We start from the raw sequence: 27,722 nt of genomic DNA on the forward strand, positions 1-27,722 counted from the left end.
GTGATGCAGCCATATAAACACAAAGCTAGACAGAGACAGACAAACATTTATGTTTACAATCACTCATCTCCAGTTAACCCAGCATGCATGTTTTTGGACTGTGGGAGGAAGCAGAGTATCTGAAGAGAACCTACACAGGCCACACTATCACCCTTATTTAGAGAATTATCATTTAATTAGGTGATAAAGTAGAGAAAAAATATTTTAATAAAATAATATTCATAAATCAACTATTATTCAAGTAAGTAAGTAAAATATATTTATATAGCACATAATCTCGTTTGTATAGAAATGTCTGCAGCTGCTTTTTCAAAGAGTCGGTGGAGTCTAGACAGCGTAAAGACAACAGCAGGGAGTTCCACAGCCTCGGTGCCTGAAAAACTCGATCCCTACTTGTGTTGAACCAAGTCCATGGGACCAACAGTGACCTCTGACCTCTTTAGGTCAGAGGTCACAGGATGAAGCATGGGGTTTCAACAGGTCAGAGATGGACTGAGGATCATGTACAGCTCTAATAGTTATGACTAAAATGTTAAATGAACCCTAAAATTTTGTGGCAACCAAAACTGGAGTAATGTGTGACCTCTTGTTTGTGCCAGTTAAAAGTCTCGCCGCAGCATTCTGTACAGTGTGAAGCTCCAGAGCTGATTTGTTGAAACAAGTAAAAAGACCATTACAATAATCAAAGTGAGAAGAGATAAAAGCATGAATAATCATCTGAAGTTCTGCCTTTGACACCAGTCTGAGTTTAGAAATGTTTCTTAGATGGTAACAACAGTTTTGAACCAGTTGTTTAGAGAGTTTCTCAAGCAACATTGAACTGTCGAATATAACACCTAAGTTTCTGAGACTTGATTTAAAAACTGATCTGGTGCCTAATTTCTGAAGACATGTGATCAGGTGCAAATATCAAAGTTTCTGTTTTATCCGTATTAAATTAAATCTTTGAAAGAACAGTATAACTGAATGTCATCAGCGTAGAGATAATAAGAAATATTATTGTAACGCCTGATAATTTGGCCTAGAGCAGGGGTGGGGAACTCCAGGCCTCAAGGGACGGTGTCCTGCAGGTTTTAGATCTCACCCTGGGTCAGCACACCTGAATCAAATAATTATTCATTACCAGGCCTCTGGAGAACTTCAGGACATGTTGAGGAGGAATTTAACCATTTAAATTAGATGTGATGGATCAAGAAAACATCTAAAAACTGCAGGACACTGGCCATCGAGGCCTGGAGTTTGACACCTGTGGCCTAGAGGAAGTATATAAAGCAAAAAGAGCATCGGACCTAAAACAGATCCTTGAGGTACCCCAGAAGGCAGAACTGATGTTTCAGACAACACATGATTTATACAGACAGTAAAAGATCTCTCAGATAGACATAAACCATTTAAAACAACACCAGTAATCCCAAACAAGTCCTTCAGCCTATTTATCATGATGCTGTGATCAACAGTATCAAAACCATAGGTGAGATCCAACTCGGTGTACTCTTCAGAGTCTGCTGCCATCAGAATGTCACCACACACTTTAAGTTAAGCCATTTCAGTGGAGGACAGTTTACAGAAACCAGACTGGAAAATGTCCAGAGCTTTGTTTTTCTTCAGAAAGTTGTTTAGTTGTTCTGCAACTGTTTTTTCCAAGATCTTTGACACCAATGGTCATTTTGATATTGGCCTGTAACTGCTTGGAAAAGATGGGTCCAAATTTGGTTTCTTTAATATTGGTTCAATGACAGCTTGTTTAAAACAGCTGGGAACTGAGCCAGTATAAAGACAAGTATTAATTATGTCCAGAAAACAGGGGCCAATAGAGTCAAACACACTAATGAAAAATGGTGGAGGAAGTACAGGGTGGGCCATTTATATACACCATAATAACATGGGAATGGTTGGTGATATTAAAGTCATGTTTGTGACCATTTAGAAGTCGGCCATCTCGGATACAGCTTTTGTTTTTTCAATAGGAAGAGGGCCATGTGACACATCAAACTTATTGGTAATGTCACAAGAAAAACAATGGTGTGCTTGGTTTCAATGTAACTCTATTCTTTCATGAGTTATTTACAAGTTTCTGACCACTTATAAAATGTTTTAAATGTGCTGCCCATTGTGTTGGATTGTCAATGCAACCCTCTTCTCCCACTCTTCAAACACTGATAGCAACACCGCAGGAGAAATGCCAGCACAGGCATCCAGTATCCGTAGTTTCAGGTGCTGCACATCTCGTATCTTCACACCATAGACAATTGCCTTCAGATGACCCCAAAGATAAAAGTCTAAGGGGGTCAGATCGGGAGACCTTGGGGGCCATTCAACTGGCCCACGATGACCAATCCACTTTCCAGGAAACTGTTCATCTAGGAATGCTCGGACCTGGCACCCATAATGTGGTGGTGCACCATCTTTGTGGAAAAACTCAGGGAACGTGCCAGCTTCAGTGCATAAAGAGGGAAACACATCATCATGTAGCAATTTCAAATATTCAGTGGCCTTGAGGTTTCCATTGATGAAGAATGGACCCACTATCGTTGTACCCCATATACACAGCAAATTCAAAAGTGAACTCCTACAGGGGCTATGACACCAATACAGTAAATTCACAGACTCCACCCCCAGCACCATAGGCTCCAATCGAAGCTGAAGTGAAGCCGTTTCAGAACATTTTGCTCTACATATTTGAGTTGTTTGCCATGCTTGGTAAGTCATTTTTTCACAGATTGTTTCAATTATTATTATTAGCTTTTACTTCTGTGGCTCTTTGGAGTTGAGACAAAGCTGTGTGAAAGGCATTAGCCATGTTGCTCGGTGATAGCATAATATTCTGTTTTAGCTAGCTGAAAGGTATTGTTTGCGGGCAAATACCACAGCCTTGAAAAAAAAGCTTGCATGTGAATTTTTAGTCAAATTTTTGGTCAAAAACACCTAAAACAATGTCTAGAATGTGAAATGTTGGTATAACGGTGCTACTTGAAGCCTGAAAACGATCTCCCATAAAAAAAACGAGCAAACAGCAGTAGCAGACGTCCTGACTGGGTTCTACGTTAGCATTTAGATCCCTCCAGAGTTTTGTGCACACGGTTTAGGTAAAAATGAAAAAGGTTGAGGTTTTACATTTAGTTCAGTATTACCTGTTGCCTGTGTCCTTGTCTTTTGGGAAAATACTTTACACAAGTAATGGCTCAAAGAGGATTCCTTTTTTTTTTTTTACTGTGCTGCAATTGATTACTGGATTATTTGTGCCATTAATTAGTGTTAACTATTTTTTATTCAATCTCCACATAGGATATGCTTGTGAAGATGGGATATGGGGGAGAGCAGAAGTGCGTTGCAGTTCCACAAAGTGATGAATGAAGGACATGCATATTGTATTTTGTATTTATTGAAATAAGTGATGAGAATGCTGTTATTTGCATTTACCAGCTCACCTATGTCAGACCTTTTGATAAACGAAATTCTAATGAAAGTGAGAACATGTACACTGTTACATCTTTCAGAAAATGTTTTGAAATTGTGGTGCACAGTTCAGAATAAATGTTTTTCAAAAACCATCGCGTCTTTTTAGTAAATGTTTATTTTCAAAAGAAATTTCTAGAAGTTCAGAACAGTAAAATTCCCGCTTTTTAGAATTAATTAGAAGATAACTCTTACGTAGTTAAACTAAAATACTCTTTGAGAGTTAATATATAAACTCTTAACACCAAGTGTTAAATTATCAACTCCAGACAGATTTGGTGTTTAACACTAAATCAGAGGTAATGTACCAACTCTCCAAAAAGAGTTAAATTAACACTCTCTGGTGTGGACCCATATAGACACTTTAATAGTGTTGAAATCAAATCTGACAGTTTTAATTTGGACGTGCTGGATTTGCTGTGTACCACACCAAACCATCACTTTTGTTGTTCCAACAGTCTTGGAGGGATCCATCCAATGTGGGTTAGTGTCAGACCAATAGTGGTGGTTTTGTTTGTTAACTTCACCATTCCCATAAAAGTTTGCCTCATCACTGAACAAAATCTTCTGTGTGAACTGAGGGTCCTGTTCCAATTTTTGTTTTGCCCATTCTGCAAATTCTGTGCGCCGATCTGGGTCATCCTCGTTGAGATGCTGCAGTAGCTGGAGTTTGTAAGGGTGCCATTTGTGAGTAGCTAATATCCGCCGAAGGGATGTTCGACTAATGCCGCTCTCCAGTGACATGCGGCGAGTGCTACGCTGTGGGCTCTTGCTGAATGAAGCTAGGACAGCCACTGATGTTTCTTCATTAGTGACAGTTTTCCTGCGTCCACATTTTGGCAAATCCAACACTGAACTAGTTTCATGAAACTTAGCAAGCAGTTTGCTAACTGTAGCATGGGAGATGGGTGGTCTCGTAGGGTGTCTTTCATTGAAATCTGCTGCAATGACCCGGTTACTGCGTTCACCAGATATCAACACGATTTCGATCCGCTCCTCACGTGTTAACCTCTTTGACATGTCAATGGCTGTGAACAAACCAAGCACATCATTGTTTTTCTTGTGACATTACCAATAAGTTTGATGTGTCACATGGCCCTCTTCCTATTGAAAAAACAAAAGCTGTATCCAAGATGGCCGACTTCTAAATGGTCACCACCCATCTTGAGGAGTTTGCCCCCTCACATATACTAATGTGCCACAAACAGGACTTTGATATCACCAACCATTCCCATGTTATTGCGGTGTATCCATATAAATGGCCCACCCTGTAGAATAAAAAATTGTGATATTTAATTGTGATTAAGCAAAATTAATCCACAGTAACCCTGTGGTGAAACTGATTAAAAATTTTGTTTGACAGCACTAATATATATTATATATATATATATGTCTGTGAAGGTTCTCAGTCATCCAGGTCATCGTAGTCATCGTAGCTTGCAAAGATAAGCGTCTGGACTTCTTTAAGTTGCTTGAAGATGTTTCACCTCTCATCTGAGAAGCTTCTTCAGTTCTTCAGTTATATATATATTAATGCTATACACTAATATATATCATATATTAGTGTATACTTACCTAATAGTATATAGCTTTTTTAAAAAGCTGTATTTCACAGGAGAGAACTTGTGTTAAACTATTCAAATTATCTTTGAACATTTGACATTCTTTGTGTTTATTGTGCATTTACTTCATTATATTGCATAAATGTCAGTTACATGCTTAAATATGAAGTTGAAAAAATGTAATTGCAACCAGGCTATTGATCAAGTAGTTGCGATTAATCATGATTAATAACAGAAAATTGTGAGATTAATTAGATTTTTTTTAAAATCTATTAACAGCACTATTTAAAACACTTCCTGTCAAGTGCAAGTCCAAAGCTAGGAAGATTATGATGGACCTCTCCCATCCCAACAATGGACTCTTCTCACTGTTGAGGTCAGGAAGCGCTTCCGCTCCCTTAAGGCCAAAACAGAGAGAATGAGGAGGAGCTTCTTCCCCCAGGCTATTCGGGCCCTGAACCAGGTGTAGGACTGGACTCTCCCACACACATCACATCACCACATGCACCACTACACATTTCCTATAATCCTATAATTCCTATAATTTATAATCTTTATAATCTCTTTCTGCTATTTGCACATTTTTTACTGTAAATTCCTAAGTTAATTTGTAAATTTTGTAGTAACCTGTAAATTGTAAATACTGTAAAACTTTTTTTCTGTCATTTAATGGTCGGGCATTGTACAGCTACAAGCATTTCACCCCCATGTCATACTGTGTATGGTTGTGTGTGTGTGACAAATAAAATTTGAATTTGAATTTGAATTTTGTCACTGTGGTGGTTACAGTGAAATCATGCAGTTTGCGTTTTGACCTCCAGAGGGCGACAAATCAGTACAGACAGAGAGCTCCATTCAAACTTTGCTGCCATCAGTAATAATTCTTTAAATATAATTAGTTTGAGCAATTATGATATCAGGGACAATCTAGACATGTGTGACAATACTGAAAATGTTACATGACACATTAAACATAACGTGATCCACTCTCAGTCTGCACTTTCATTCATGACTTCAACATGTTAAAATGAGCTTTGAAGAAAAATACGGTGAAATAAATTTTTCATCACAGGATTCATGTGAGCACCAGATGAACTTTACAAAGAATCAGTGGATTTAGAGGCTTAAGTCTGTTTTTTTCCAACTTCTCACTGACTAACATCTTATATAATTTCAGATCCCTGTTGTTCCCCCACCTGCCCTGTAGGTGCCCTACAGGTTTTCCTACTGTTTCCTGACCCCTCCTCCATCAGCACACCTGTTCCCTGCTCCTCCTGTGTTCACACCTGCAGCTAAAACAAGGTTTCAAGTCTTCACACGTCAGCATGTTAACTTTACTCAAATTAGACTCAGTTTTACCAGTCAGACGACATATTTCTGGAGTGAGCACATGAAGGTGTGGCCCTCTCACACTCTGAAGGTGGAGTCCCACCACCTTTCAGGAAGCAGCTCACCTGTGTGTCTGTGTTTAGTGTCCAGGTGTGAAGTTGAGCTTGTTGTGGTGTGTTTGAAGAAACTGTAAGTTTGCTTTGTTTCCTTTGTTTCCTCCTTTAACAGTTCGACTGTTTGTTTCTATGATGTCTGAACCAGATGTTCAGCTCTTATTTCAGGACAAACTTTGATCAAATCCACATGATTATAGATTATTGATTGACTGAATCCACACTGGAGATCAGTCAGTAACTCTGCATTTCTGGTTTTTATAGACCTTTGTAAATTAGATTTTTCTATAGCTGTGGCTTAGATATAGATTACACATATAGGCCTTTGCTTAAAACTACTACATCACGATTGGCTCTGTTCAAACACACTACTCAGATGAACATAGTGGTTTGAAAATACTTTTATTTTTAAAGTAATACTGCACAGATGTAAAATCATTAATTTATATGATAATGCTAATTCTTCAAATAGAGATACTCACCAATAAAGCATTTCTATGAGTTGAAAATAAGTGTTATTATAACACAGTGTAAGTGTTATTCGCTCTCTGTATTTCAGTGTGAAACAGTAAAAATGAACAATTCACATTAGTTTACATGTAGATGTACCAAACTTTGTAGGAAGTGTAGGAAAGAATCAACACAAACCAAAAAGAAATTTAGACAATTTATTTAGGGATTTTTTTCATATCATCTGGCTTATGTTTGTTTATTTCAGAACAGATCCACTGTGTCTAATCAGAACTTTGGATGTTATAGATACTACATCTGGCTCTGCTTTAATGTCTGATTGGCTCAGAGATGTCTGGAACAAATTGGGCTGAATGATTCTGATCTGCTGTGTGATAATGCTGACAATATGGCCAAAAATGTTAATTCAGGAGGTAGATCAAAGGGCCTTAATAAAAGTTCTTAATATCAGTAATAATATTTCTGGTGTATAGCACAAGTTCCGAAACACATGAGCACATTTCCAGCTTGGAAAGCAGAACAGCAGCTCACTAAATGGATAGTTTCAACTCATTTCCAGCAAACCGATGTCAGTGAGCACAATGATTTCGTCAGCAGGATGATGACCTTTGACCTGTGAGCTGGGGCTGCCACTCCTTTATAGTTTGAAGTGTAAGAGACAAGCTGTGATCAGTTTGTCCACTCTGAGCAGTCAGACGACATATTTGTAAACCAGCACATGAAGGTGTGGCCCTCTCACAGTCTGCAGGTGGAGTCCCGCCTCCTTCTAGGAAGCAGCTCACCTGTGTATCCGTGTTTAGTGTCCAGGTGTGGAGTGGAGCTTACTTTGGATAGATTATTGTTCAGCTGGACTCAAACAGTTTGATGAACAGCTGATATTTGATTAATTTCTTAAGAAATTGTGTTATTTCAGAAACAGAATTTGAATACTTTATTGATCCTAGGGGAAATTATTTTTGGTTACAGTGCTCCAGTAAACAGTAACAAAGACAGACAATACACTGAGTAAGAAATAGCACAATATATATATATATATATATATATATATATATATATATATATATATATTAGGGGTGCAACAATACTCGTATCAATATTGAACCAGTCGATGCAGTGCTTTCGGTTCGGTATGCATATGTATCGAACAATACAAAATTTTTTATTTATTTTATCAACTTTTCTTCTGACGATGCTGTCTGTGTTGAGCGCTCAGTGGATCTGCGTTCGACTACTCCGCCTCCATTGAGTGCAGCACAAGCTAGCAAGACAGAAGCTAAGCTCATTGCAACATGGCAACTGCCTCAATGCTAGCCGAAATTGAACCTCCCCCACCCTCATTCAGATCTGGCGTTTGGAACTATCTTGGTTTTCATGTGAAGTATGACCCTGATGGTAAGTGCGTCATGGACAAAAGTAAAACAGTATGTTGGATGTGCCACGCAATGCTCAATTGGTGGGAACTAGTGCGTTAGTGCAGTTAGCTTGCTTGTTAACGTGTTGGCGCTGTCCAGCCCCACGCACGGGGAGATCCGCGGTAACTCATTAACGGAAATTTGCCGTGTTGTGGCGTTAACGTCATTTCAGATTAACGCTGACAGCACTAGTAGGAACACAACGAATATGACTGCACATTTACTCCGACATCATCCTAGTGCAAAGACAAGTGGAAGCAGACAAAAACAACAAGCACGCATGCTACAAACTTTACCAGAGTCATTTAGACAGCCGTTAGCACATGATTCTCCTTATGGGGACCTGATATGTTTAATATGCTGCTGAGAATATAACCCAGAAGAAGCGTATAGTATAGCTTTTATTTTGGAAAGAGCCATTTCTCTGTAATAAACTCTCTTTTCCAAAGATGAGTGATTCCTCAATCAGATAGATTTTTTTATTATTATTTTGTTATTTCAGCAACAATAAATTTAAAAACTGTACTTTTGAGTTAAAATATATATTTATAATTTTAATAAATGACAAATTAAAAAGGCATGAACATTTTTTTGTATCGAAAAAATATCGAACCGTGACACCAAAGTATCGAACCGAACTGTGAATTTTGTGTATTGTTGCACCCCTAATATATATATATATATATATATATATATATATATATATATATATATATATATATATATACACACATACACATAAAAGTCACTTATTAATAAATAGCTGAATAAAAGAAGAACATGTGACAAAAGGGTGTAGCTATTGCAGTGTACAGCATGTTAAGCAGTGTTGGGCAAGTTACTTTGAGAAAGTAATTAATTATAGTTACTAGTTACTACTTCAAGAAAGTAACTGAGTTAGTAACTGAGTTACAATATTCTAAAAGAAATTAATTACTTGAAAAGTAACTATTGCGTTACTTTAAAAAAAAAAAAAGTTTAACCCTCTGCCGTCCAGGGTATAATTGGCCATTTTTAACAACTTTTGATTTTCCCTCCACATTTCACCTTAAAAAACTATTTACTTTGTCTTGTTTTGTATCATTCTTTTTAGCATAACCTCAGGTGTCTCATTGTTACATTTATGTTTTTATTTTGACATACTGTATTAACACAATTGATTTAAAATCAGACAAAAAACATAAAATCCGAGTAGAAAAAGTTATATTTTTTACTGTAACAACTACAAACATGTTCAATGAATCATATTTCATAACTTTAAATGCAAATATAAAAAAAGTGACAAAACTATTGAGGAAAAAATGCCACATCTATATTGTTTATCATGACTCTGGTTTTACTGGTATATATCACCTTGTTGCTTTGTCTTTAAGTGGTCATGTGATTGGCTTACCACGACAACTTTATTCTTCCTCAGTCAGCAGCAGCACTCATGCGATTGTTTTGCCCCCTTAGTTCTTGGTGTTGTGCCAAAAAGTGATCGTCGGCCAGAACGTGATTGCCGTCCGCGGGACCGCGCACAGCTGCTTAAAGCTGTAGCGCCCAGATTACTTATAGCTACTTCCATGCAACTGATATAAGATGCGGTAACCTGAACACAGGTTCAAACGTCTGTTTGTTGAAAAATTGTAATGCGGTAATGGCGTTGTAACGAAATAAATAGTAATTAGTTAGATTACTCGGTACTGAAAAAAGTAACGCCATTAGTATAGCCGTTATTCCCATCACTGGTGTTAAGTGGATGCGTTGTACAGAGAGATGGCCACAGGCAGGAATGATTTCCTGAGTCTGTTGGCATCTGCGACCCTCAGCCTGCTCCCCCAGCATGCGACGGCAGATTGTACTGGCGACAACAGACTTATTTCTTGATTTCCTAAAAGAAAACCATCTCTCCATTTATGTCACACACAGCAGTGTGCTGCTGTGTCCTGTTTCCTGCTGGTCCTTTCAAAATAAAATGACAGCAATGTTAGTTGAAATGTGTTGGTTTGCAGCTGGGTTATTAAATTCATATTTCCTTAATGGATCATTGACTCTACTTATGTTAATGTTTGATTCTCATCGAAGAATCACTTTGCAGTGATCCTTTAGGATGGACTTATGGAGGCTTTAGTGAGTCCATCACAGCTACACACACTTATTGTGAGTTTAGTGTCATCTATGCACAAACATTCATTCATGTTTCAACTGCTGCTTACAAATCTGTCATAAAGGAGAATGGTAAATGGTAAATGGCCTGTATTTATATAGCGCTTTACTAGTCCCTAAGGACCCCAAAGCGCTTTACATATCCAGTCATCCACCCATTCACACACACATTCACACACTGGTGATGGCAAGCTACATTGTAGCCACAGCCACCCTGGGGCGCACTGACAGAGGCGAGGCTGCCGGACACTGACGCCACCGGGCCCTCTGACCACCACCAGTAGGCAACGGGTGAAGTGTCTTGCCCAAGGACACAACGACCGAGACTGTCCAAGCCGGGGCTCGAACCGGCAACCTTCCGATTACAAGGCGAACTCCCAACTCTTGAGCCCCGATCGGCAGAAGTTAATTCTACACTGATGGGCACAGACGAGGAAGACATGTGTCTCAGTTTGTTGGCCTCGTTGGTCATGTGACTGTGTTTCCATTTGGACTCAAACTAATATGAGTGGTTTAGCTGCAGCGCAGGTTTGACATGATGATGCTGCACAACCTGATTGTTCAGGTGTGAGTCAGACAGTGTGAGAGAGAAAATTATGTGTTTGTTCATCAAACTGCTTCACAACAACATGAATATATGAAGCTGGGCAGGTAGCTCCATGCCCTCCTGGGTTTTAAATGCACCTTAGAACACATATGCACCAACACTACATATGAGAGGGCGGAGGGAGGTTTGGAGACTTCACACACCCCCGTTCTCTGTTGCTACCTTGGACCCCACACATGAATGGTCTCAGGATGCTTTACTGTTGGCATGACACATGACTGATGGTAGCGCTCACTTTTTCTTCTCCGGACAAGCCTTTTTGCAGATGTCCCAAACAATCAGAAGGAGGCTTCATTGGAGAATATGACTTGGTCCCAGTCCTCAGCAGTTCATTCACCATACTTTCTGCAGAAGATCAATATGTCCCTGATGTTTGTTTGTTTGTTTGTTTTTTGGGGGGGGAGAGAAGTGGCTTCTTTGCTGCCCTTCTTGACACCAGGCCATCTTCCAAAAGTCTTTGCCTCACTGTGCGTGCAGATGCGCTCACACCTGCCTGCTGCCATTCCTGAGCAAGCTCTGCACTGGTGGCACTCTGATCCCGCAGCTGAATCCTCTTTAGGAGACGATCCTGGCGCTTGCTGGACTTTCTTGGATGCCCTGAATCCTTCTTAACAAGAATTGAACCTCTTTCCTTGAAGTTCTTGGTGATCCTATAAATTGTTGATTTAGGTCCAATCTTAGTAGCCACAATATCCTTGCCTGTGAAGTCATTTTTATGTAGCGCAATGATGGCTGCACAAGTTTCTTTGCAGGTCACCATGGTTAACAATGGAAGAACAATGATTTCAAGCATCACCCTTTTAACATGTCAGGTCTGCCATTCTAACCCAATCAGCCTGACATAATGATCTCCAGCCTTGTGCTCATCAACATTTTCACCAGAGTTAACAAGACAATTACTGAAATGATCTCAGCAGGTCCTTTAATGATAGCAATGAATTGCAGGAAAGGGTTTTTTGGGGGGATTAAGTTAATTTTCATGGCAAAGAAGGACTATATAATTCACCTAATCGCTCTTCATAACATTCTGGAGTATATGCAAATTATATACAAGAACTTAAGCAGCAACTTCTCCAGTTTCCAATATTTATGTAATTCTCAAAACTTTTGGCCACGACTGTATGTGTGACTATAAACCCATAACTCTGCCATCCACACAGCCACAGCTCACGTCTGGACTCTGTTTCAGAATTAATTGGAGAATACATAAATAAACAAATATGACAAAGCTATATTTTAATTACTTGGTGTAAAACATTATTAAATATCAATCACAATTCTTTATTTTAATAGATGCTGTGTTGTCTTCTGTCCTGTGTGTCTCCCCTCCCCTCCCCCAACCAGGTGAGGTGACTCAACTAAAAAGTTCAAACCCTTAAGTTTTTAACTACATTGACTCACATGATTTTTTGTTTTCTTTCAATTTCAATTATATTTATAAAGCGCCAAATCACAACAGCAGTCGCCTCAAGGCGCTTTATATTGTTCAATAGTTTGTACAATAATAGATACAGAGAAAAATCCAACAATCCTATGACCCCCTATGAGCAAGTACTTTGGTGACAGTGTGAAGGAAAAACTCCCTTTTAAAAGGAAGAAACCTCCGGCATAACCAGGCTCATGGATGGCCACCCCTCATTTTATTAATAACTGACATCTATGGTGTTACAGGTCTATTTCGACCCATTGATATTTACAACAAGAAAAGGCAAAAAGTATTTTTTTCAGCAATAGAACGTTAATATAAACTGAAAAAAATGAAAAGCAGACATGACACAGATCATCAATCAATCAAAAATCAATCAAAATTTATTTATATAGCACATTTTAAAGACCGAAGTACACCAAAGTGCTTTCCAGTAAAACCATGATACATTAGCCTCGAATGCCAGGTTAAACAAGTACGTTTTTAGACGTGATTTAAGAGATTGAATAGAATCTGATGCGTGAAAATGAAGAGGAAGAATATTATTATTTAGGATTTTATAAGTAAACAATTACATTTTAAAATCAATTCAATATTTAATAGGAAGCCAATGTAAGTTGGCTAGAACAGGGGTGATGGAATCATACTTTCTAGAGCCAGTTAAGAGACGTGCTGTGGCATTTTGGACCAACTGCAATCGCTGAAGGAGGGAAGATTGGAGGCCCAAGTAGAGAGAATTACAATAATATATTCTTTAAGTGATGAAAGCATAAATGAGTTTCTCCAGATCTTTGCGTGGTATATAAGGTTTAGCCTTAGAAATTAGGCATAGTTGGTGGAAGCTGGTTTTTACCACAGTGGACACCTGTTTATCTAGTTTGAAGGAACTATCCATGAAAACTCCAAGATTCCTAGCAGCATCAGTGAGGTGATTAGCAACAGGCCCGAGTGTACCAGTCAGTTGGCCCAGAGGCATATTTCTATCAAAAACAATAATTTCTGTCTTCTTTTCATTTAAAGTAAGAAAGTTATGAAAGTTAGCATGACACAAAATATAGATTTGCATGGTCAAATAAACAGCAACGAATCAAGCAAATCAAATCAATAGAAATCAATTACTAGTTCCAAAATAATACAAAGCTAAATCAGAGTAAAAGCCTCTGTATGCAAGAACATGCTTATGTATGTGTGTTTAGAAGCATGTCATATCGAGGACCAACTAACGGTTATCGAGGTTAGCCAACTAACGGAGTTGCAGAAAGGTGCAACAACGAAGGTGCATAAAAAATACAGCAAGCTGTCCATACCTGAGTCCTTGGAAAATGCCAAACAAAGACTCACAGCCTTGGCAGCCGCTTGAGGAGGTACACCAGAGAGATAGAAGGCAGGAGAATAAACCAGCTGTTCTCCACCGAACCAGCAAAGGTGTACTCTCAGTGGCAAAGGAACAATAAGAGAACAGCACCACCAAGGCTGGAGACGGAGCAATACTGGAAGAGCATATGGGAGAAGGACGCAACCCATAATGGCAATGCTCAGTGGCTAGTGGATCTGAGGGCAGACCATAGCAACCTCTGACTGCACTCCACGAGCGTCTGGCAGTACAAATGAACCAGCTGCTAGTTGACAAGAGACACCCTGAATGGCTAACCGAAGGTCGGACGGTCCTGATCCCCAAGGACCCCAAGAAGGGACCGGTCCCATCCAACTACCGACCAATACCAGAGGCGCAACACACCAGCTACTGGTAGACAGAACAGTCAGCCGAGACTGCAGGACCAGACTGACCAACCTGTGCACTGCCTGGATTGATTACAAGAAGGCCTATGACTCAATGCCCCACAGCTGGATACTGGAATGCATAGAATTGTACAAGATCATCAGGACCCTAAGAGCCTTCATCAGGAACTCAATGGGGATGTGGCTTACAACACTAGAGGCCAACTCCAAGCCCATAGCACAAGTCACCATCAAGTGCGGTTCTGCATAGGCCTGAACCCCCTCAGTGAGATCATTAACAAGACTGGCTACGGATACCGACTACGGAACGGAGCAGTTGTCAGCCACCTCCTGTACATGGATGACATCAAGCTGTATGCCAAGAGTGAACGAGACATCGATTCACTGATGCACACTACCAGGATATACAGCAATGACATCGGGATGTCATTCGGGCTGGAGAAGTGTAGTCGGATGATAACAAAGAGAGGGAAGGTAGTCAGAACTGAGGGGATTGAACTACCAGAAGGCAACATTGCAGACATAGAGGACAGTTACAAGTACCTGGGGATCCCGCAGACGAATGGGAACCATGAAGAGGCCGCTAGGAAAGCTGCAACCACCAAGTACCTGCAGAGGGTCAGACAAGTCCTGAGGAGTCAGCTGAATGGTAAGAACAAGATCCGGGCCATCAACACCTACGCCCTGCCCGTGATCAGGTACCCAGTTGGTATAATAAGTTGGCCAAAGGATGAGATAGAAGCCACTGACATAAAGACAAGAAAGCTCCTTACCATGCATGGAGGGTTTCACCCCAAGTCCAGCACCCTGAGGCTGTACGCTAAGCGGAAGGAAGGGAGCCGGGGACTGGTGAGTGTCAGCACCACAATCCAGGATGATACAACGAACATCCAAGAATACATCACGAAGATGGCCCCAACTGACAGCATGCTCAGCGAATACCTCAGGCAGCAGAAACCCAAGAAAGAGGAAGGAGATGAGTGTCCTGATTCGTGATTTGAGGTGAAAGACAAATGACTGGAGGTCCATTGTGCGTCAAAACAATGATTTTATTGAAACACATATATGTGGGAAGCCGAGCACGATCACCCAAACAGCATCGATCTTCTTCGAACAATAAATGAGCAGTCATATATATAACATAGTTGATGACGAGCATAATGCGTCAAAGCAGATAAATGACCTGCATCAGTTCCAGTAATTCCAAGCTTGGACATATTCTAAAAAAGAACAGTTCCTTCCTCTGTTCCTCCGCCACCGCCAGATGCTTCCTCTTATTTCATTTACTGCACTTCACTTATCTGTGGAACTAAACTGTCACGTATGCAGGTAAAACAACTCTGCAGTTTCAAGCAAAACAAGTCTAGATACTGTGTATGTGTACAGGCAGCCTGTGTGTGTCTTGACCTCAGTGCATGACCTCACTCGACAAACAAAGACATTTTAGAAGTATACTTCCTGACTTATTCCGAGTCATCTGTTACCAGGCAAACTCCAATGCAGCAGGCTGCTGAGTGCACACAGGCCTGTACTCTGTTTCTATCTAATATGTGGTGTATTGTAAGCATGTATGCAATCTTTTCTTTAGCTCAATAAAGTTTCCAATTGATCGGCCAGACTCACGCTGACCGAAGCTTCAGACCATTATCAACTGAGCTTCAACTCTTTAATTAGCACAAAAATGCAATATGTGTATAACATGATTACAGTTGCATCTGCAATGAAAGATTATTATGTGATTATGCTCACACCTGAAATACAGACTTTAATGTAACATCAACAGCTTCAATAACTGCTCTGATGAAATGATAATGATAAATGATAAGTAGTGCAACAGTAATAATAATGGTTATGAATAGTAACAGAAAAATAATGTTCTCATCTCCACACGAGGAACCATCATGGAAGGACAGGCCCCTGCACGGTATGTACCACCGGCAGATAGAGGAGGTGGCTGATATCCAGAAATCCTACCAGTGGCTGGACAAAGCTGGACTGAAAGATAGCACAGAGGCACTAATCATGGCAGCACAAGAACAAGCTCTGAGTACAAGATCCATAGAGGCTGGGGTCTATCACACCAGGCAAGACCCCAGGTGCAGGCTGTGTAAAGATTCCCCTGAGACAATCCAGCACATAACAGCAGGGTGCAAGATGCTAGCAGGCAGGGCATACATGGAACGCCATAACCAAGTGGCCGGCATAGTATACAGAAACATCTGTCCCAAATATGGCCTGGAAGTTCCGAGGTCAAAATGGGAGACGCCCAAAGGGTGGTGGAGAATGACCGAGCTAAGATCCTGTGGGACTTCCAGATACAGACGGACAAAATGGTGGTGGGTAACCAACCGGACATAGTGGTGGTAAACAAACAGAAGAAGACGGCCGTAGTGATCGATGTAGCGGTTCCGAATGAACACGAGAAGCTGGAGAAATACCAAGGGCTCAGAGAAGAGCTCGAGAGGATGTGGAGGGTGAAGGTAACGGTGGTCCCCGTGGTAATCGGAGCACTAGGTGTGGTGACTCCCAAGCTAGGCGAGTGGCTCCAGCAGATCCCGGGAAGAACATCGGAGATCTCTGTCCAGAAGAGCGCAGTCCTGGGAACAGCTAAGATACTGTGCAGGACCCTCAAGCTCCCAGGCCTCTGGTAGAGGACCTGAGCTTGAAGGATAAACTGCCCGCAGGGGCGAGCTGGGTGTTTGTTTTATATATATATATATATATATATATATATATATATATATATATATATATACACATATATATATATATATAGATAGATAGATAGATAAAGATATGTACATAGACAAAGTCATTTTATTCATTTAGAATTTAAAACGGGTATATGCTGAACCTAACACAAGAGGAAGGTTAAGACTTACAGGTCTGTCATATCCACCACTGTTTTGATGTGCAACAGGAGGTACTCGGACTGAAACAGACCAATTAGATCCATCAGAAAGAGAACAGGAAGATCAGGTGAGGACACATCAAGTGTTTGGGCCACAGAAGACACGTGTTGATCCCAGATCCTTTCCTTCATCACACTAACCACGTGTAGAAAACTCTACAGGATGTTTCATTATGAAAATTAAAAAAGTAAATTATTTGTATTTTTATATTTTGTTTAGCCCCAACCATTGCTGAGCTAAACAGCCACTAAAAAAGCATTTGTAAAAGTATATTTTTAATTCGTCCCATGATCGGAAGGTCGGGAGTTCAAATCCACCAGACGGCTACCCTGAGGTACCCCCGATCGAGGTACCGCTCCTACACACTAATCCCCGGAAGCTGGATTAGTGGTTGCCCACTGCTTCATTGAGTGAATGGGTTAAAATCAGAGCACTAATTTCCTATGGGATTAATAAAGTGTGAAGTAGATCAATTCCACTGTTTATAAAGAACAAGCAAATGTATTACAAGACAATGGGAGATCAAAAAATGTAAAGCAAAAAAATAATTGTCTTTTTATTTTATGAGTTACAACTTTCCAGTGAAAAAAGAAAACATGCATATTCACTCGAATGAGATAAAAAACAAAAATGCTACAACATTATTAACATTTTAACATTTTTTTTTTGCTCCAAATTGTTGATAGGTCCAGTTTCACATTGTAATAGAGAGCCTTAATAACATATGTGCTTTTACTCAATTTTCTTATTTTATTTTGTGTAGATAGAAGTTAATATTTTTATTTGGTCAGTTTTGTTTTACAACTAAATACTGTAAGATTACTGTAAAGATCATTTAATACTAATTGATACATTATTATTATTATATTTCTTTTTTTATATTTTATTATGTGATATTTTCAAAAACATTGCCCATCAGGGGGAAAAAAAAGACTTTTTCAATTTAATTCAGCTTTGTTCATATAAAATTGACAAGGGAGGGGCGGGGCCATCTGCTGCGACCGGTTGGGGTGAGACAAGGAAGACAGGATAAAGACATGCTGTGGTGTGTGTCAGTGAATGCATTGTGTGTTCTTCATGGCTCCATCTAGTGGACTGATGGCAGCTTCCTCTGCCTCACACTGCTGTCTGACTGCATTCAGCTGACACTGAGATGAAGCAGGAAAGAAGCAGCTGATTTTGGATAGCACACATGATGGAAAGGAGGATTTTAGTTGATGTGCACATGAATGATTTGTGTTTCCTCTGCAGGTGAAGGTAGAAAGTGTGTGTGAGCTGATGTGAATTGAGCAGCATGGATCAGTGTGAGGACAGAGAGGAGGGAGTCCCTCCCTCTAAAACCACTCTGTGTGGGGAACATGAGAGCCAGACCAAAGCTCAGAGGTGAGATGACCATCTCTAACTGTCCATGACTCTTCTCCATGTCACAGCTCAGCACTCACATCACTGCTCCATCATTATTCACAGGAACCCACCTGGACCTCCACCCAGCTCTGTGTCCTTGCAGAGTGACAGAGCGTCTAAACATGCAGATATTTCTTTTAAAGTCCAGCCTCCGTCTGCTTTAGAGAGGTGAGCTGTTAGTAACATGAACTCTTTGATTTAACCGCTTGATGTTGTTGAATATAAACTTCAGTGCAAACACATGATTCCCTCAATCCCATTTAAACTGCTCATGTTTTCTACTATTAGTCATGTTGTGCTGTATGTTGGAGGAAGTTGGAGGAGGTAACTAACTTTTACAATCAGGTTTTAAAAGCCTTCATAGCATGGAGTCAGCACTATTAAAGGTTTGTAATGACATCTTCATTAACTCTGATTCTGGTTCTTGTCCTTGGCCTAACAGCTGCTTTTGACACTGTAGACCAAAACATTTTACTGTGTAGTTAAAACCATTCTGCAGGCATTTGTGATACTGCATTGAATTGGTTTTGGTCTTATCTGTCTGACAGAACTTTTAGTGTTTACTTTATAGGGTATGAGTCCTTTTCCAGTGCTCTCCAGTTTGGGGTCCTGCAGGGCTCAATTCTATGGTCTCTGCTTTTTTCAAGAGGTGGGTGGCCAACCCCCCCCAACTATTTCTGACAAACTCCAAGAAGTGATTATGACAGAATGGGTTGCTATCAGTCAGGATTTGGCCCAGAAGTTGATTGAGAGCATGCCCAGTCGAATTGCAGAGATCCTGAAAAGGAAGGGCCAACACTGCAAATACTGACTCTTTGCGTAAATGTCATGTAACTGTTGATAAAAGCCTTTGAAACGTATGACGTGCTTGTCTTGGAGATTATGTATTGCAATTTCAGGAGCGGGACCACGCCTCCAAACACTCTCCTTCTGGTTGTCACCTATATAGGTTCGCCCCAGTTCTGCAAATTGTTCATTCTCGTTTAGGTGCAAACAGGGTCCATTCTCGGCGAATACCTTTTAAACACAACTCATCTCTCAGGAGTAACATAATTTTACTCACCCTTCCATTCGCTACAATCGCCCTCTCGTCCTTCAGTGCGTCAGACGTACAACTTCTCAAGCTCTGCATCCATCGCTTTTCCTCCGGCAATCCCAGAAACACATCAAACGTCACAGCTGCACTTCCAAAAAACCGAATGCTGACGAGCTCCTAGCAGTTTTCTCGCCACCTGACATATGGTCTGCTATGCAGTGGCGTGTCCAGCGGGGTGGCCTGGGAGGGGGGGGCACAGGCAACCCCCAAGCCAGACTGGCCACCCCAGGTGCCACCGAAGCTAAAACAATAAATTAAATCAAATATACAATACACAGTTATGTTCTCAAAGTGAAGGCCAGATATCCGAGTGTAAGTGAATGCAGCATTGGCTTCTGCACTATGAGCACCACGTTAGCAAAGAAAGGCAAGCGCGAAAGAAAACAATTTTTTGGTGAAGAAAATGAGGAGAAAATAAATTTCCCGGTAAGTAATATTAAGTTTGTTGAGTTTACTAAACTTCAGTGAGATTAGAATACCAAGGAAAAAATAACACTTAAAGAACTATTGCAACCATCGAACATTTCAGACAGTAGGCTACTGGGGGGAGCTAGCATAAGACTTATGAGTTATAAGATATAATCCAAGTCGTAATATTGCTGTATGGAGCTGCAGATTTGGTTGCAGGTTAATACTGGCAGTGTCACCATGCCAGCTGACTGTATTTCATCACTTACACTACACTTTGCAGTCTAGCTAATTTCTCTCATTACTTATCCTGCCAGCTCCATGTTATGAATAGAGTGTAAATCACCTCATCAAATGGTTTTGCCATGTTCAATGCAGGGATGTGCAGTTCTGATTCTCAAGGCTCCTGTCCTCCCGGTTTCAGACGTTTCCATACTTAAACACAGCTGATTTAAAGAATAATTTACAGACTTGTGCACAACTAGGTGTTTGGGGGTTATTTTATTTGAATTGGCTATGTTGGTATAGGTAACATCTAAAACGTGCAGGATAGGGGTCCATGAGGGCCAGAATCTGACATCCCTGACTTCTAGTCAAGGTCATACATCAGGAAAGTTGTCAGGGAAAGGTAGACTGAGCAGCAATAATCATTGTCACCTGTGAGTTCTACAAATGAAGGTATGTGTGATAATGAATAAGGAAAATGCAAGGAAGGGATGTTTATATTGCCAATTGTTCAACCGATCCATAGGGGACAAATCCTACTATTTGGGAATAAATAATTAACTAAGCAAATATATGTATTGTGGCACATAATTGGAAAGTAAAACAAAATCCTGCTTTGAATAACATGTTTTTTTATCTAATGATCCACCTATTCTAAATCACTGATATTATTTGATGAATCATTGAGTAGGTACTTGAGTAAATGTTCACTTTCAAAACATAAATATTTTGCAACTGCAAGTCCTGCTGTTTACAAATGTTTTTGTACTTCTTGTCTTCCTAACATGTAACAAACTCTTATTAAAAGTTCAAGAGGTTTATTTTTGCACAATTACTTGCTTTCAGATTTCATTCAAATGTTAGTTTTTCATTTGTTTCACCACTTTTTTCCTGTTTCAAAATCAAACACCAGTTTATGAGAAGATTATCTTCTATTTTTTAATAGGCAGATGAAGTTTTGCATTGACATTGGCTAATTTGCCAATCGTATGTTAAAAATGTTCGTATTTTAATATTCAAAAATGTTTTTGCCCAAAACATATGTGCACTATATATCAGTAAAAATACTATCCAAATATTGCTGTCCTTGAATGCTGAATAAACACTGACAAAGCACTGATTGTATCTCTTGTACTTCATCAACACAGTATCTAAAAACTTTGCACTGTAGTGGTTAAAATCTCATTCTAATAAGAGTTAAAAGCGCATTCGGTTATTAGGTTTATAGGGTTATTGAATTATGGTAAACGGTTCGTAGATTTTTTTTTTATCATCATCTGCCAATTACATCTGCCACCCTTCTCCAAATCTGTGCCCCTACCTGGCCCCCCCCAACAAAAAATTTCTAGACACGCCACTGCTGCTACGTCCATCAATTCAGTCGTCTTATCTCCGGCCGCCTGCTACTTAAGTGAAAACCAGCGAGGTCGCCCGCCAACAGAACTCACAGCTCCTCTCACTTTGCTCCAAAACGGATCACAGGCCGGGCGAGTTAGCCGAAAAGCCGGCGGACGTCAGCGCCAAACTCACGCTTCCAAACAAATCGCAGCTCCAACAACAAAAGCTACAACGTACTTCGTAGCTCCACCCACCCGCCAGCGCCAGGTAGCAGGAGGAAGCTCAGCTCCACGCTCCATCCTTCTAACCAAGGGTGTAGATTTGGTTTTGGCTAGTGATGTGCGGATCGATCTTGAAATATCGATTCCTCCAATACCAATCATTTATGTTCTGGAATCGATTCTCACATTAAAATATCGATATTTTAGTAATTTAGAGTAAATTTGTAGTTTATCATTAACAGGAACACAGTGGAAAGAAACTATAACATTCGGATTGTCTACATTCAAAGGAACTACTTCCTCTTCCGCCTTTCATAGTCATGTGCGAAATATACGGCTGTATAAATGTCTCACAGCCCCTGGCGTGCGCACTCACAACAATGGCTGAGCGTAATTGTGTGTATTTTACCTCCACAAACAGCTGAGACGTAGTTTGCGATACATGTGGCAAAAAATTGAGGTGTTGTGGCCATACTTGCCAACCTTGAGACCTCAGAATTAGGGAGACAATTCAAAAGGGCTGTTGGGGGGGTGGGGTGATAAATACATTTTACAGTGTTTATTTATCGGATAAAATACGTTAAATGTCACCGTTATTATTGGCCGGCCCGGAAACAGCGGGGGTGTCCAAATTCAGAGGCTGCTTCCACCAGAGGACCCGGCCTTCGCGGTGTAAAGAAAGCCGGGTAGTGCGGCACGAGCTCCCTCGGTGGAGTGAAACTCTGCCGTCTGCTCCTTGCTATCTATTTTTTTTTTCTGTCTAAAGGCGAGGAAAGATGCCCAACGGATTTACTTTACCAAACTGACCATCCCAGCCTTGCCGTAATGGTCTATTTGATTCACCTTTTATTGTTTATTTTATTTATCTTTTTATTTTCATTTGCTAGATACAGACTTGAATGAGGAAAAGAAAAGGGAGAAAAGAAGAGGGGGAAAAACAGCGGAGAAGAGGGACGGGGATAAAGGGCAAAAAAACCAAAAACCAACTAAATAAGCAGACAAAAAAAATACATATATCAATCACCTGGATCACCTGTTGAGAAAGAAAAAAGAAAACAAGAAGAAGAAAACAAGAGCAATACAATAAACAACATCACGATGATATATGGGAATATAACAGTAAATACTAAATATTAAACATTATTGTACAGCACGTAATATCAACAGCGCACAGTGTGCTTTGAGGTAGGAGCCAAAAAGGTGTAGTTTGTGTGTGTGAGCACCCGTGTGTACACTTGTGAGCATGGACGCGCTTGTTTTTAAAATGTTCCTTCATGTAATGATCTGTTAGAGGGTGTGGGGGGGGGGCCACAGCTCCGTCCTCCAGGGCATGAAACAGGTATGGAGGAGATCAAGACTCCAGACATCCAGAGGCCCCCAGAACACAATAGACCAAGGAAGACCAACACAGGGGCAACCGCGCCACTATTCCAGAAAGAGCTGAGGAGAGTCCCAGATGAGGGGTCACTCAGCAGCCGCGGAGCAGAAGCCAGGGGGGGTTGCAGTGACGAGGTCGAGGGCACCCCACCCCGAAGTGGCCCGAGCGAGCCCCAGGCTCCAGGCCCCGATAAGCAGCCACCAGGGAGTGAGCCGGTGTACCTGGGCGCCCATCTCCGGACACAAAGAACCACCAACGCACCGATGTCTGAGGGCGTCTGCCACTGGCAGGGGGAGTGGTGGGGGGAGATAGGCCTCCATACCTTAGAGGGCCTGAGATTTCCCAAGAGGTGGCGTCTGATACCCAACCTGACATATAGACACAGACATACAGGCACACACAGATACAAACATCCATTCCCACCCTCATGCTCTCATATGCAATTACTCAACACTCACCCAACGTGGAGACAGACATAGAGAGACATTGTACACACAATCACACTCCCCAAGCGTACTCTAAGAACCTCTATAGCTCCTTGCTATCTAAAACCAGGCGCTGACGTAAACTCTCGACCGTCTCACACTTTGTTTAATTAGTTTTCTGTTTGACGTTTATTCAGCTGTGTGAAAACCCCGGAGGAACAATCCTGAGGGATTAATAAAGTTAAATTTAATTTAATCTAATCTAATAACTTTAATCTCAGCCAAACCGATTTACCCACGAACAAATAAAACACTGAAAAAGCCAAACAATAACATTTTTAAGTTATCAAAGTGACATATGTCATGTTTAACCCGAGTAGCGAAAGACCACGGGGGTTTGAAAATGATGTGTCAGATATTTGAAGTTTACACAGCTATATTCTCACCTGAAAATATGTTAAAAGTTTTTTTGCGACCCAGAAAGAGGTGAACTGAAGAAGAGGAGAGGGACAGATGCTGCTAGGGCGAGACAGATGTCTCTCACGGAGTCCTTTAGTGCTGCAGGCAGGCAAGGTGTTCAAATAGCGCAGAACTTCAGATTTTCTTTATTTCTATATGATGAACTCTGCATTATTAAGTGATAAGAACACATAATCTGATGTCCTGTAATCATTATGACGCTATAATTTGAGATACAATGAATAAAATAAGTTTTTGTACAAAGTATCGGTATCGGATCAGTATCGTCGATATCACCCTGAATATTACTTGGTATCGGATGGGAAAGGAAATCAGTGGTATCGCACATCACTATTTTTGGCATTGGTGGGGACAGATGATTCAACCACCGAACCCTGCCCTGTTTCTTTTTTTCCCCTTTTGTCTTTGCTTCTTGATAAAAAACCAAGATGGCGCTGGAGTGACGGCAGCCTTTCCAAGTAGCTCTGCAACACCGCACTTTTTCTTAACTTTTAACTTTTTTTAGACTAGGCTTTCAAACTTTATTTCACCTTCCTCTAGTTACTGTACTTCTACCTCTTAGATATAGCGATACAAGATGGATAATGCACTTTTTAAAACTTCTGGAACCAGCTCCTTCATCTACTCGAGAGCGGAGCTGCTGGCTCTAAGAACAAAGGGACAGACCGGCATGCGACACAACATCCCAGCTGAGATAAAGAGGAGCTACAGAGGCTGCAAGGCTGGAGCGAGGAAAGCGGATCACCGGAGGCGATTCAAACCATCAATCCCGACAGTGATAATGGGCAACGTGAACTCGCTACCGAATAAAATGGACGAACTGTGTGCTCTGAACAACCACCGACTATACCGTGAGTGCAGTTTGTTTATCTTCACGGAGACGTGGCTAACCGAGCTAACGCCACAGGCTAACGTAGACCTATGCGGTTTCACATCGGTGAGAGCCGATAGGGACACGCAGGCCAGCGGAAAAAGCAGAGGTGGGGGACTCATTGTCTACGTTAACAACAGATACTGCAACCCCGGACACGTCTCCGTTAAAGTTTCGGTATGCCGTCCGGACCTGGAGCTGCTAGCTGTTAGCTCGCGGCCATATTATCTACCTCGGGAGTTCAGTCATGTGATCTGTGTGTGTGTTTACATCCCTGCGAAGGCCGACGCAACAGCTGCCTGTGAGAAAATACACACAGTCACAGCAAGACTTCAGACACAAAACCCCGAGGCTTTCATTATTATATCTGGAGACTTTAATCATGCCACACTGGATTCTACTCTGGCTGCTTTTCACCAGTTTGTGAATTGTCCCACAAGGAGCAACAGGACAATTGACCTACTGTATGCTAATGTGAGAGATGCATACAGCGCCACCCCCCTCCCCCCACTAGGGAAGTCAGATCACAACCTGGTTTACCTACAGCCACAATACACACCCCTCGTCCAAAGGCAGCCTGTCACAACACGCTCCATCAGGAGATGGACCCCAGAAAAGGAGGATGCTCTGAGAGACTGCTATGACACCACAGACTGGGATGTGCTTCTGAGCCCATATGGTGAGGACATAGAGGGGGCGACACACTGTCTTACAGACTACCTCAACTTTTGTGTGGACACGGTCGCCCCTGCTAAGACGGTACAGTGTTACCCTAATAACAAACCGTGGGTAACACAGGAAGTCAAAGCTGTCCTCAACATGAAGAAGAAGGCTTTCAGGAGCAAAGTGAAGGAGGAGATGAAAGCAGCACAGCGGGAGGTGAAACGCTGCCTGAGGGAAGCAAAGGACACCTACAGGAGGAAGGTGGAGCAGAAGTTGGAGAGGAACAATATGAGGGAGGTCTGGAATGGTGTGAAAACCATCACAGGCCACAACACCAAGAACAGCACAGTGGGGGGGACTGTGGAGAAGGCAAACGAACTCAACAACTTCTTCAACAGGTTTGACCAGCCCACAACCCCCCCACCCTCACCTTTACTACAGAGCCCTCTCCCCACTCTCCTACCTCCCTTGCTTCCCCCCCTTCCTGACACTATGATGACACCCCCCTCCTCCAATCCCTCTCTCAGCAGCAGGACATCTTCCCCCCCCTCCTTCCAATCATCTCCCAGTGTCACAGTGGATCAGGTCAGGAGACAACTGAGGAAGCTTCGCCCCAGAAAGGCAGCAGGTCCGGACAAGGTGTGTCCGAGGATGCTAAAGGCGTGTGCTGCTGAACTTGGGGAGCCGCTACAACGAGTCTTCAATCTCAGTCCGCGACTGGGGAGAGTGCCCGCCCTATGGAAGACATCCTGCATCGTCCCGGTCCCCAAAAAGAACCGGCCCAATGAGCTGAATGACTTCCGACCGGTGGCACTGACGTCACATCTTATGAAGACTCTAGAGCGGCTCTTCCTCAACCTCCTCCGACCACAGGTACAACATGCCCAGGACCCACTACAGTTCGCCTACAAGGCGGGTGTCGGAGTGGAGGATGCCATCCTGTACCTCCTACATAGAGCCCACTCACACCTCGATGGGGGAAAAGGCACGGTCAGGATCCTGTTTCTTGACTTTTCCAGTGCCTTTAATACCATCTGGCCCTGTCTGCTCCAGGAGAAACTGAACAGGATGGAGGTGGACCCCTGCCTGGTGGCTTGGATCTCTGACTACCTCACCGACAGGCCACAGTATGTCAGGCTGAAGGACATCACGTCTGACACTGTGGTCAGCAGCACAGGAGCACCACAGGGAACTGTGCTGTCCCCTCTTCTCTTCACCCTGTACACCTCTGACTTCTGCTACAACTCTGAATTATGCCACATTCAGAAGTTTGCAGACGACACAGCCATCATGGGGTGTATCTGGGATGACCAGGAAGAGGAGTACAGAAGTCTGGTGAGGAACTTTGTCACATGGAGTCACACAAACCACCTGCAACTCAACACCTCAAAGACTAAGGAACTGGTTGTGGACTTTGGGAGGTCCAGAGCAGGTCCACTGCCGGTTCAGATAGAGGGGAAGGAGGTGGAGGTGGTCAACAAGTACAAGTACCTCCGGCTGTGGGTGGACAATAAACTGGACTGGTCATGCAACACAGAGCACCTGTACAAAAAAGCCCAAAGCCGACTGTACTTCCTCAGGAGGCTGAGGTCTTTTAACATCTGCAGGAAGCTCCTGAGGATGTTTTACCAGTCGGTGGTTGCTGGAGTACTTTTCTATGCTGTGGTCTGCTGGGGGAGCAGCACAGCAAAGAAGGACTCATCCAGGCTGGAAAAACTGATCAGGAAGGCTGGCTCTGTGGTCGGCATGAAGCTGGACACTCTGGTGTCAGTGGCAGAGAAAAGGACACTAAAGAAACTGCTGGACATTATGGACAATGCTGGGCATCCTCTGCACACGGCCATAAACAACCAGAAGAGTCTGTTCAGTGACAGGTTGCTTCTCCCAAAGACAAGAACCAACAGACTTAAAAACTCCTTTGTCCCACACGCCATCAAACTGTTTAACTCCTCTCTGGAGGGGAGAGGGAGGGGAAACAGGAGGACAAAGGAGGGGGGAACAACTAAGCTGTAGTGCCTCTTCACTTCACTGTGCAAT

At 41.9% G+C, this 27,722-nt stretch overlaps 1 protein-coding gene across 5 annotated transcripts in view; it reads left to right on the forward strand.

Annotated features, from left to right (window-relative positions):
- Window positions 1-6,439: 6,439 nt before the first annotated feature.
- Window positions 6,440-27,722, forward strand: part of LOC146519245 (NACHT, LRR and PYD domains-containing protein 3-like) — a 67,325-nt gene continuing 46,042 nt past the window's right edge. For 4 of the 5 annotated variants that reach the window (XR_014874085.1, XM_085159430.1, XM_085159433.1 and 1 more), the window contains exons 1-3: window positions 6,440-6,536; window positions 18,428-18,559; window positions 18,644-18,748. Coding sequence is in view for 4 of the 5 variants with exons in the window: in XM_085159430.1 (XP_085015556.1) it covers window positions 18,471-18,559; window positions 18,644-18,748 (194 nt within the window). In the remaining variant the exon portion in view is untranslated. Of the gene's footprint in view, window positions 6,537-12,391; window positions 12,443-18,427; window positions 18,560-18,643; window positions 18,749-27,722 lie in introns of all 5 variants that reach the window. The other variant, XM_085159432.1, reaches the window with a different exon arrangement.

The sequence above is a fragment of the Neolamprologus multifasciatus genome, chromosome 5, assembly GCF_963576455.1.
Source record: "Neolamprologus multifasciatus chromosome 5, fNeoMul1.2, whole genome shotgun sequence".
In the NCBI taxonomy this organism is placed as follows: Eukaryota; Metazoa; Chordata; class Actinopteri; order Cichliformes; family Cichlidae; genus Neolamprologus; species Neolamprologus multifasciatus.